This window comes from Neolamprologus brichardi, chromosome 7, assembly GCF_056152115.1.
Source record: "Neolamprologus brichardi isolate AB-2024 chromosome 7, ASM5615211v1, whole genome shotgun sequence".
NCBI classification, from domain to species: domain Eukaryota; kingdom Metazoa; phylum Chordata; class Actinopteri; order Cichliformes; family Cichlidae; genus Neolamprologus; species Neolamprologus brichardi.
The window spans coordinates 62,136,314-62,149,358 of NC_142110.1; the positions used below are offsets into that span (position 1 = coordinate 62,136,314).

Here is a 13,045-nt window from a genome sequence, read left to right on the forward strand (position 1 = left end):
TTAATTGGCACAATTGTGCCACTCCCACTCTGACTTCCTTTAGTGGCCTTGGATGGGATGTATCTCTGTACACTTAAATGTGGTGACTCTGGAAATTCATTATAATTTTTTTGCATCTGTACAAATTTAAGTTGACAGACACTGCTTTCAGATCAGTAGTCCTATTCTAAGACCCTCCTAAGAAATCTTCTTCCCCAAGAGGTCTTCTGTGAAAGATGGATGAGAGAGGTATGTATAAATAGAGCGGTGAGCGGAGATGACAAAGGGCAGGGGGAGAATAATGGATGGATAAAGGATATAGAGAAATGAAGTGAAGACAGAAAGAATAGAGAGGAGGAGAGAAGACGAGTGAGAAATGTTCAGGGCTCCAGCTGAAACAACGAGAGGCTAAAAAGAGTGTTAAAGAGTGAGCGAAGACACACCTCTAACAAGGTTAGAGACAGCAGTCTTTATATTTAAAGACATAAAGACTTGGATGGCCACTAACTTTCTGCTTCTTAACTCAGATAAAACTGAGGTCATTGTACTCGGCGCTGAAAAGCTTAGAAATATGGTATCTAAGCAGATTCTTACTCTGGATGGCATTACCTTGGCCTCCAGTAACACTGTGAGGAACCTTGGAGTCATTTTTGACCAGGATATGTCCTTCAACGCACATATTAAACAAATATGTAAGACTGCGTTCTTCCATTTGCGCAACATCTCTAAAATTAGAAATATCCTGTCTCAGAGTGACGCTGAAAAACTAGTTCATGCATTTATTACTTCCAGGCTGGACTACTGCAATTCATTATTATCAGGATGTCCAAAAAACTCACTGAAAAGCCTTCAGCTAATCCAAAATGCTGCAGCAAGAGTACTGACAGGGACTAGAAAGAGAGAGCATATTTCTCCTGTTTTGGCTTTCCTTCATTGGCTTCCTGTTAAATCCAGAATTGAATTCAAAATCCTGCTCCTCACATACAAGGTCTTAAATAATCAGGCCCCATCTTATCTTAATGACCTTGTAGTACCATATCACCCTATTAGAGCACTTCGCTCCCGCTCTGCAGGCCTACTTGTTGTTCCTAGAGTATTTAAAAGTAGAATGGGAGGGAGAGCCTTCAGTTTTCAGGCCCCTCTTCTGTGGAACCAGCTTCCAGTTTGGATTCGAGAGACAGACACTATCTCTACTTTTAAGATTAGGCTTAAAACTTTCCTTTTTGCTAAAGCATATAGTTAGGGCTGGACCAGGTGACCCTGAATCCTCCCTTAGTTATGCTGCAATAGATGTAGGCTGCCGGGGGATTCCCATGATGCATTGAGTTTTTCCTTTCCAGTCACCTTTCTCACTCACTATGTGTTAATAGACCTCTCTGTATTGAATCATATCTGTTATTAATCTCTGTCTCTCTTCCACAGCATGTCTTTTATCCTGTCTTCCTTCTCTCACCCCAACCGGTCGCAGCAGATGGCCGCCCCTCCCTGAGCCTGGTTCTGCCGGAGGTTTCTTCCTGTTAAAAGGGAGTTTTTCCTTCCCACTGTCGCCAAAGTGCTTGCTCATAGGGAGTCATATGATTGTTGGGTTTTTCTCTGTATCTATGAAGCGCCTTGAGGTGACTTTTGTTGTGATTTGGCGCTATATAAATAAAATTGAATTGAATTGAATTGAATATTTAAAGCCAAACTGAAATAAAAACAAGATTAAATCAGTATATCTTTGACTTATCTGTCTTTGGACTTGTATAGCCGGCATGAACTTCTATACAAATTTATTATTAACACCCATCCAATTTTTCTTGCTTATTCCAGGTCCGGGTCACAGGGTAGGAGACTAAGCAGAGATTCACAGATTTCCCTCTCCCCAGCCATCTCCTCCAACTCTATTCATGGTATACCACGAAATTCCAAGACCAGCAAAGAGACGCAATATCTCCAGGATGTCTTCTGTCTGCCAAAGTCGGACATGCCCAAAAGACCTCACCGACGAGGTGTGAAAGGGGAGTGATCTCAACCACCTCAGCTGGCTCTTTTCTTCTCTGAACCCCCCATAAAACAGTGAGGAACTGAGTCAGACCTGAGTCAGTGAAACCTCGTATCTGCCACTTGCTTCTGCGATCTTATTATTTCAGTTGCCATCCACAGCTTCTGATGCTAGCAATATAGATTGACCAGTAATGTGGGATTTAGCATATTTGTGTCCGTTTGCCTATGAAGAGCCTGCACGGATGGGAATGCTACCTATGTAAAAATGACTGCATTTAAGCCAACTAAAAAAACCAACAAGCATATAGCTTGGCATGGACGACACCATGCATAGGCTGACTGCTGATTGGCTGAAAAGTGGTCTGCCATATAAAAGGCAGTGATAGCGTAGTTCACCACATATAGAGAGAAGAGTGAAGAACAATCAAAGATCAACAGCATGAAAAGAACAGCCAATCTCTGCAGTGGACTGTTTTGTAATACTTGTTTCACTTCAGCTCTTTGTAAGTTATCACTTTGCACTGTGGGTTGCTAATGAACCAACAATAATAGAAACACAAGCACCAGAATATCTGCAGACACTAACCAGCTACAATCTGTAGGTGACGGCAAAACTCTCCATAAGCAAATATGGACAGAAACACATTACAGTAAGCTGTCCAAGATCAACACTACATCCTCTTGTTACCATGAAAGATACGCATTTCATCCACATCACTGTATATGCTACACCAATTCATCTATCAGTTTCCTCCTCCAAATGAGGACTAACCTTTTCCTGTGCTTGTACAGAGACCAAATTGGCCTTAACAACTCCATCCCATCAAAGCACCTCAGGAAAACTTCCATGCACCCTTTGATTATACTTAATCAAAGGCCCCTCATGTGTAGGTTGATTATTTGGTTGTTGTGAGACCTACTATAGCCAGTATAAAGGGTGCTTGCCTTGACAGTATCCCTGAACCTCCAGCACAAGTTCAGGTTCCTTCCTTAGACTCACTGAATTCACCACCCACTAGCATTTAAGGATCGGCTTACCACTATTACTCTATTACACTATTACCTTCTGCACCCTGCTGCTAACACCTTTGTCTCCCTGTTTCCAGCGAACCTTCCCCTCACCTAAGGTCATCTCCACACGAATACATTTTTGTTTGAAAACGCATCTTTTTCTCTCCATTTTGGCCTTTCGTCCACACTCAGACTGCGTTGTTGGTCAAGGAAATTTGAGCTTTTGGAAAATGCTCTCCAAAGCAGATACGTTTAAAAATGGTGCTCGCGTTGCAGTGTGGACAGCGTAACCGCATGCTTTCGAAAACGATGATGCGTTTTAGTCATGTGGCCAATTAAACTAAGATAGCAGAGGGCATTATACAGCAGTTGTTTTGTTTGCTCCCAATTTTGACATCCCTATTAAAGATAAATATCAGTTTGTACATGCTCCAGATAGTTTTTCTTCAAATTCTTTAATTGCAACAACTCGACCTCATTGTCAGTCAATTTAAAAAACTCGGTGCTTTTCCTCAACTTCTTGCCACGACATTTCAAAGAGCCGGAAAGTAAATAAACGGCAGATAGAAATGAACAGGTCGAATCGTCTTACGTTTCACGCATGGACAATACAGGAACATAAGCGTTTTCAGTCATTTCAGTGTAGATGAAAAACTGTTCGGAAACGATTGAAAACGATAGTGTGGACGCGGAGCGTTTTTAGACGAAAACGCCATTTTCAAATTTATCCAGATTAGCGTAGACGTAGCCTATGATTGGTGTAGGGACCTTCCTCCCATGAAACTGGTCATTCTCACCAAGATCACTGACTCTTGTCGCCTGCCCTCCTGGAACTCACTTACCTGCAAGTCAACAAACCAGCCGCCTCCCTCCACGAAGGACTCACCCTGTCCTCAAAGTAAGATAAAGTCAGTTGCACTCAGTCAGCTTTGCATTCTGCCTGAGGAACATTTATCTCTGGTTTGGCTGCATTAAGAGGGGTCCACCCTCCTAGTGGACCCCTCTAATTTGGACGGGTTGATCAACTCCAGTTGTCCCCGTGAACTAACTTCTAACTTCTAAATAACATTGTTGCTGTTGCTTAGGGGTGGGGGAAAAAATCAATACTGTGTAGTATCGTGATATTTTGTTTGCTAATAATGTATCGATACAGGGACAGCAGAAATCGATATTTTGTTACAAAAAAAGTTTTTGGGGACTGGAACATGCTTCAGAGCATGTTGATCCTTTTTCTGAGCAAGAATCCTGACATTCCTTCACTGTCCAAATGTGTTTAACTTTTTTATGGCAGCAATAAACATGACAGTTTACTTGTTTTAATTTAAGACATGTTTTATTTTAATTAAGTTTAAAACTTTTTTATTTAATGTAAAATTATATTTTATTTTAATTTACTTTCAAATTCTTCAGTTGCTGAAGGGGCTGCATAGTTTTCACAAATTTCATAGGTCAGAATAGCTATAATTGTAGTAAAAGTTGGACTAGACTGTAATACAAACCGTTCAGTTTGTCAACAATAAAACTGACTGAAATGAGAGAAAGACTGAGTGTGAGACTTTGATATTAGATAAAATGAATATTGATAAAGTTTACCTTTATGTACAGAATCTGAATATCGCAAAATATTTTTTAAAAATTGCAATAATATCGTATCGTGCGTTAAGTATTGTGATAATATCGTATCGTGGGGTGCATGGTGATTCCCACCTCTACTGTTGCTGTCGATAAAGATGTTGAAACTGTTACAGCTTTCTTAGTTTTTTCTGCACTTAACGCCTCCATCCTGCTTTGACTTAAATATTCTGTGACAGTAAACCAGTAACTGTGGTGGTATCTACTCACCAAACAGGCTTGAAGCTAAACATCCTGTTTTCACTCATAGCTTAAAACGTTGTAGGCTCACAGTTGCAGCTTAGCATCAGCGTCAAATTAACTGTCATATAAAACAAAACAGTGAACAAGATAAACATGTTGAAATTGATTTCACCTCCATCACCATGATCTTTCTGTCTCTTTAAATGAGAGCTTCGATATTCCTCTCATATAACCCACTCTGTTCAATCAATTTTTATTTTATTGGGGAGCACATTCACAGTCCTGTGATGTTGACTCGTCGAAGACGCGGCACAAAGGCAAATGAATATTACGTTTGCAAAAGAGGAGGAATAAATAGATGAAATATAAACAGTTAATGTGTGTTCTGTGGTCCAGCATCTTCAGTGTGATGGTACGCAAACAGCATAATATAACTAACATTTTTTTAGAATAGTTTTATTTTCAATGCCCAAGTTTACTTTTGGGTCAAAATGTTGGTATGTTAATCATATATGAAGTTTAATACCAACACAAAAACAGAAACTGGTATCAAAGTGCCAGTTAGAGACCCACCAGTGGAGCATTAAGTTAATAATGGTGACTTTTAGCGGTAAAAGGAAAAGTAATAATTAGCATCGTGAAGTGACAGGTAACCAGTTAAGCTACTCTTCTAAAAGGAGAGTGATTGAACTGCTCTACCTGAGAACTGACATGTGCTGGACAGGGATAAAGCTAAAACAGCTAACTAAAACATGATGTCAGTGTAGATAATGCTAATCATCTAATCATCTAATCATTAGCAGACAATTAAGATAGTATCCTCATTTACCTTCGCACACTCTGTGAGCTGTGTGTCCGAATATCTCTGACTGTAATAAATTTAACATTTTTTTTCCTTTTTTATTTGTCCCAATGAAATGTTTTGTACAAATAACTGCTGGAGGTTTAGTGACTTTTATCAAATATACTGTGGAGGAAGTGAACATTCCCAACAATACTCTCGTTTATGTTTTCACTAGACACTGAGGAGTGCAATTTAAACGATGTAACGCCTTCTAATTAAAGTGCACGACTGAATTACGGCTTATTCTGCCTCACAGTGATGGTTAAACTCTTTACAGGCAGCTATTAATCCTGGTAAAAATGTAGTAATGTTCACACACCATTATTTGAGAAAAATCAATTCATAACTGCATGTAAAAAGTCTAGTGAGGAATTAGAGAGCCAAGACCGGTCTGTGGTACCAGATTGCACCATTCTTTGGCCTCTATCTGCCTTATCAGACAGCAGGCTGCTTTGGTGGAATTGCAAAATTCTTATCTAAACTTTTTTGCATGCTATTTCCAACTCCAAGAATCAGTAATTCTTTCCCAACAGAGCCTCTGTCTTTAATTTCTTAACCCACTCTCTTAAATAGCCACATGCTCACTAACAAGTGTTTGAATACTGAAAGTGATCTGAGGGAAACTGCGCTGTTGTGACTGCAGTGAATGACCTGCAGATGGAGTGTATCTCGTGCGTGTCCTCCTCCTTGCGGGCGCTGTCCGTCAAACTGTCGCCCAGAGCCATCAGACACTGAGCGAAACCCTTGTAGATGGAGTGACACCTTCTGGCTGAGACTGCAGAACACGGACTCAGCACTGGAAAGCAAACACAAATACACAAAAAGTACGTAACTATTTGCAAAACCACAAGTACAGAGTATAATTAAACTGAAAAAAAACCTCATTTAAAACAGATTAATAAGCGGTAAACGTAACACTTTGTTGTACCTAATTATAGAAAGTATATCAATGGAGCTGTTTGTATAAGTTATAGGACTGAAGAGTTGAGTATAACCTACAGGTAGCTGTGGGCCTAACTTTGATCTTTTTCTCCCCTCAATTATTCCGAGTTAAAGCCCACTGCTGATTTATAGCTTACAAGATGAGACACGTAAAGGCTCGGTGACCAGGAAATGGAAGAGAAAAGCCCAGTCGGAGTTGTTTTTATTCTCAGCAACAACCTACACAAATCGTGTTTAAATGCTGCCAATACTCAGACTAATGAAAGCTCCCAGACAAGATGCCTATTTTCATTCAAAAAGAGGAAACACTTTAAATTCCATCGATGTAGTCTCCTTTCAGACATCTGAATCATCACCCATATCTCAAATTTGTTCGGCAATTTGAAGGCTAGTGTTATTTCCACTGATTTGTATTTCCAGCTCTGGAGAGCAGCCAACCAATTAGAGCCGACTATGAGGGATAAAAAAAATAGATGTCATCTCTTTTTCATGTTTCGTTAGCTGCCCATTAAAAAAAAATGACTGTATTGGCAAGTGAGACAGATGCAATCAGGTAAGTTGTTTTAAGTCCACAAGCAGAAATAATTATTTCTATGTAAACACCTATATTTGTATATACCAGCAGCTGCTACTGTAGCTTCAGGGGCAGCTGCTTTTTATTTCCCATAATGAGAAATTTGGTAACAAACAAAGTCAAACTAATTAAATGAATGAATTCAAACAAGATGAGATTTCAGTTTACACAAATTCTTGATTATTCCTTCAGTTGTTCTTCTGACTTTTATTTTCCTGTTCATCACCATTTTATAGAAACAAAGCATAACAAACTAGTGTTAAATTCACAGTCAGTTATTTACGTGGCTGTTCACAGCTATGCCCGTCCAGAATCTTCTCATACTTCTCAAGTTTGTACGGTCAACAGGCACCCAATCCCAGTTTCACAATATGATCAGAATTTGTATCAGCTGGCTATTTTGACACAAAATCCATGAAACATATTTACAAATAGGCGCACAATGCAAAAGAAAACAGCCTGCATATGTCACGATCAGTCATATCACGGTGATTGGGCATGCTAACTCATACAGAAGTGCATGCATCAATTAGTAGAACAGACCTGCCCCAACTAACTCTAATCAACTGCCATTTGAAAGAATGTATATATATGTATATAATGTATAGAGGTCATTGCAGATAAATCAGATAAATTCAGTTTTATTTATATAGCATGAAATCTCAACAACGGCTGCCTCAAGGTGCTTTATATTGTAAGATGAAGACTCTACAATAATACAAAGAAAACAGAGAAAAGCCCAACTATCATATGACCCCTATGAGCAAGCATTTTGGCAACGGTGGTAAGGACAAAATCCCTTTTAACAGGAAGAAACCTCCAGAAGAACCAGGCTCAGTGAGGGGCGGCCATCTGCCACAGTCGGTTGGGTTAAGGGGAGGAAGACATGCTGTGAAAGAGAGAGCCTCTGGTTCTCTTAAGAGAATAAAAGAAGCTGGAGATCAGATCTGACACGATCATCACCTCTGAAGCTTCAAAACATCCGATCATGCTGGAACACACAGTAGCCTGGGACTAGTAAACAGTACTTTTCTATTGCTATTGTTCTATTTGAACACTCAAAGCATGCCTCAAAGTGCTTTCTATCTAATATTCACACTCCGATGAATGCATTGGGGTCCAGTATCTTGATCAAGGATGCTTTGCCATGCAGACTGGACACTCCTGAGCTACAGCTACCAATATGAGAAGTGTATACTGAAGTGAATGAGAGGAAATCCAATAGGTGCCAAGACATCGTGGAAGAGTGCAGAAACCTCTATGAGCTTGAAGTCGGATGCAGAGGTTTTGCAGGACATTCATTCTGCAAAGTCCTCATGTGGTTGGGACTTACAGGAGAGGCCAAGAGGGGGGGCCGTTCAATCTGTGAGCAAAGCTGCAGAAAAAGTTACAAGGTGGTTTAGGATTAAGAGAGCTGATCTGTGGGTTGCTGCTGGCATGTAATTTGGGGCCTGCTCAACCCCAGGTCACCTGGTGTCTCATGTTTTGTCCCACTGTATCCTATGAGAGTTATTTTGCATACTATAGTGGAAAACGGATTTAAATGTAAAAGAAATATGAGGGAACATGAACAGCAGCATCTTTAGAGTTTCTTTAACACAACCAAACACCGAACACAAGAGAGCACCCACCTGTCACTCAAAGCGCCCACACCCTTAATAATGCATAAGTTTTATAAAAATTCACTCCCCGTGCAATCAGCTACTGAAACCTAAACCGATTTTCATACCAGGCTGTAAACATGTTTTTTTCCGTTGTGTTTTGTGGCGACCGGCTCGCTTCTTTTGGCTCTGGCCTCACACTGCACTTCCTCACTATTTGAGAAAGTTTATTTTTTGGGATTAACATATTCACTTCATTGTCAGCCAGTTCAGATGACCTACTTACAACTTATATAGGGTCACCTGATTATGTGGGTGATAGCAACCAGCTGCTTGTTTAAAATAACTATATGAAGAGGTGTTTCTGTTAGAATCTGTGGTAGCATCACCTGCTAAAGCTCCACCATGTCTAGCAGCTACTCTCTAACGCTGTCTGTCAGGCTTTTGGGACTGGATCACACTTTTTTCTTTAAAAATGACAGAAATATTACAGGTTGGAAAAAAGCAATAACCCCATGATGCTGAAACATAATAAAAGTGAGGGGGAAAGTTGCAGAATATTCTCTGATTGTCCTCTTTTACGCGTATAAAGCGTATAAAGTCACTTCATTCATTCTTCAAATCAGAATTGATTTTGAAGCTGTACATTTACAGCTTGAATGAGAAATATGCTAACTGCAGAAATACAAATAACCTTTCAGAAAAGGATACAACCAGAAGCAACAACAACAAATCTGTCATGTGTCAAGCAGCTCAAGCAGCATCATATCAGTTGTCAGCGTGCATTGTTGGGACACAACAAGCAAGACGAGCTGTTTGCTGTCACTTCAAAGTATCTGGTAAAGATTAGGGGAGCATGCTTGACAGAGGGGGAATACAACGCTTCATATTAAAAATGCAGTTTCCGGTGTCAGAAAGTGGTACAGACCCACCTAAACTACAGGTGAATTCAAGTGAAATGACATTGTCTGATGTTATAGTTTGAAGTGAATACTTCAAATCAAGTCATAAATTTGTTAAATATATTACAGATTTGAGGTTAACTGTTCTCAGCATGATGATTCATCCCTATATGACACATTGAGAGAAATAAAAAATATATAGAGGCCATTCAAAAATCTGCTTCTTGTTTGTTTGTGTATGAAAATTCTCTGAGGACATAAAAAATCTGCCACTAAAGTGCAAATGCCACTCCCGAGAGCCCCAAGTCACATAGCTGTTTACAGCATCTCATCTGTCACAATTGAGTTTGGAAAGAAGAGGAAGTTCTTCCACAGATGCACAATTAGGTGATGCATTTTGAAGTAATCATTTAAAAACTGTTGCGTGTTTTGGTCTTGCGCTGGTATTTGCTGAGGCCTGAAATGGCAGAGAACCAAGCTTTCATGTACGCGCTGCAGACAACGAGAGCTCTTTCAGGGCAGAGGCACGAGTGTTTGATTCAGATGATTCTTTCTCATCTTTCAAGCAGCAGCAAATGAATATGAATCAGAGGCCTGAGAAGACTTCAGGGACTGGCAAAGTGTCATGAAAGCAAAAGAAGGAATTATTCCATCACAGGCTTTTAACTTTTTGTCACTTTTAATTCTAATCTCAACATTTCAAGCTTGATTCCCAAAAACAAACCAATCAGCTCTTTATAGGATAGACAAGGGGGATTCACCATCCTGAGCCAGAAAAATAAACCCTATTCTTCGGAAAATATGTTTTTTATAATAATGACTTGTCTTCCCAATTAAACCGCCAAGGAATATGTAATGATTGTGGGTTTACATAAAATACTTTTTCCCCGAGTACTACAATTATGTGCCTCCCACAAGCTAGAGGCAAGTGGTAAGGGATAGTCAAACTTTGATGCCATTATTTAGGAATTGTTGGTTAAACGGGGTGGCTGTAGCTCAGGTGGTAGAGCAGGTCATCCACTGATTGGAAGGTTAGTGGTTCAATTCCTGGCTTCCCCTAGTCTACATGCTAAATATCCTTGGGCAAGATATTAACCCCAAATTGCTCTCCGATGCATCCATCGGAGTATGAATGTGTGTGAATGTTAGCTATGAAGCACATAGGCTACGTTCACACTGCAGGTCTTAATGATCAATTCCGATTTTTTGATGAAATCTGATTTTTTTGTCTGCTCCTTCACACTACAAATAAAATGCGACAGCAAACGTGCTCTAGTGTGAACGCTCAAAGCGGCCCGCATGCGCAAAAGAAGATGTCACACACAACGCGCTCTGTTTAGACCCAGAGCAAACAGTATTGTTTGACTGATGGCCATTAATATAAAGACTTCGGACTTTACGTTTCCCAATTTTTGCTTTAAGTTATTTTGTTATTCACATAATAATGTAAATAACCTAATAATTATCCTTGTTGCTGTTTTAGAGGAGCGGTGCTTCAAAGGATAGTTGCAGATTTCTGTCAGAATCTGCAGATTATAAAGTATAAATAAAATGTTCACGTTTCTCCAACGTTGTCTTCCCAACAGTTTCACTGACATCTACACCGGATGGCCAGGAAGCGTTCGGATGTCTTCTCTGGCGCTGATAATTGGCGTCTGTCTTGTGTCGGTGACGTAAAAGACGGATTTAATTCGACATGACCGTTCAAACAGCAGTCGTTTTCTAAAACATGGGATATGTATCGGATTCAGTACCACATACGAAAGTGACCCAGATCGGATTTGAAAATATCGGATTTGTGCCGTTCACACTGTCATACCATGATCGGATATGGGTCGCATAGGGTCAAAAAAATCGGATTTGATGCGCTTTCGCCTGCAGTGTGAACGTAGCCTTAGAAAGATGTGCTTGTGCGAATGGGTGTGAATGGGTGAATGCACAAGTTGTATAAAGCGCTTTGAGTGCTCAGATGAGTAGAAAAGCGCTATATAAGAACCAGTCCATTTACCATTTAAATTTGCTCATCAGTTTTTATATCAAATTAATGCTTTACCTTTTTCCAATTTAAATCTAAACTAGAAGACACCGGATCTTTATCCTCAAATATATAGCCTATTGAAAAGAACAGCAGAAGACAAGCATACACAGTCACCCTGAGCTGTGTTGTAAAGAGTGTATTAATGTGAAAACAACAGGTAGATTAATAATGAATCAAATTAAATCCATCCATTCATTTTCTGCTGCTTTTCCAGGTCTGTGGAGCAGTCTCTTAGAGATGCCCAGATCTTTCTCTCCCCAGCCATCTCCTCCAGCTAATCCAGGAAGACACAGAACCTCTCCAAAGCCAGCTGATAGATTCAATCTCTCCAGCAAGCCCTGGATCTTCCAAGAGCTCCTCCCGGTTGGACGTGCCCCGAACACCTCACCCAAGAGGCACATGGGAGGTATCTTGGTAAGATACATAAAGACCCCTTCAAACACAGACGATCAGGGCTGAAAAGGCCGTTATTCAACTGGCTTTTGAAAAATATTATTGGAAGGTTGATGGAAGAAAAATTGTGGTAGGAAAAGGTGTAGCCTTGAGAGGACTGTCAAGAAAAATCAACTCAAGAACTTGGGAAGGCTTCACAAGGAAAGGACTGAGGCGGGTATCAGTGCATCAGCCATGAAAACATCACCATGCACAGATGTCTTCAGGAAACAAGCTGCAGCTCTTACATTCCTAATATCAGGACAGTCCTGAAGCAGAGACTACGTCAGAAGAATCATATCTGGGCTAGGGAGGAAAAGTACTGCAGTGTTGCTGAGTGGCCCAAAGTCTTCTTTTTAGATCAAAGTAAACTTTGCATTTCATTTGAACATCAAGGTCCTAGAGTGTGGAGGAAGAGTGAAGTTGCACAGTATCCAAGGTGTTTGAAGTCCAGTGTGAAGCTTCTGCAGTGTGTGATGATTTGGGGTGCCGTTTCACCTGCTGGTGTTGGAGGCGGTCGGGTCCACTGTGTTTTAACAAGTCCAAGTCAACACAGCATCTACCAGGAGGTCCTCCACCTCCTGACAAGCTTTATGGAGACACCAATTTCCCTCTCCAGCAGGACTTAGTGCCTTCCCACAGTGCCAACGTGCATGGCCTGAACACCACAGAGAATCTATGGAGTATTATAACGAGGAAGAAGAGAAACACCAAACATCCAAAAAACGATGAGCTGAGGGCTTCTGTCAAAGCAACACAGGCTTCAATAATACCCACTGACTAATTTTAAGACATATTCTAATAATTTAAGTAAATGGATTTTTTTTTTAAAAAACTCTTATTTATTTTTAGTTATTTTTTAATTTGAATCTTATTTAAATTGAAAAAAATATGAACAGTTTATGAGAGTCATTATTAATT

At 40.1% G+C, this 13,045-nt stretch overlaps 1 protein-coding gene across 1 annotated transcript in view; it reads right to left on the bottom strand.

The window, feature by feature from the left end:
- The window catches only part of nrn1la (neuritin 1-like a), a 103,416-nt gene that overhangs the window by 19,903 nt on the left and 70,468 nt on the right, over nucleotides 1–13,045 (bottom strand). The window contains exon 2 of the mRNA XM_006797411.3: nucleotides 6,287–6,431. Within this exon, the coding sequence (XP_006797474.1) occupies nucleotides 6,287–6,431 (145 nt within the window). The remainder of the gene's footprint in view (nucleotides 1–6,286; nucleotides 6,432–13,045) is intronic.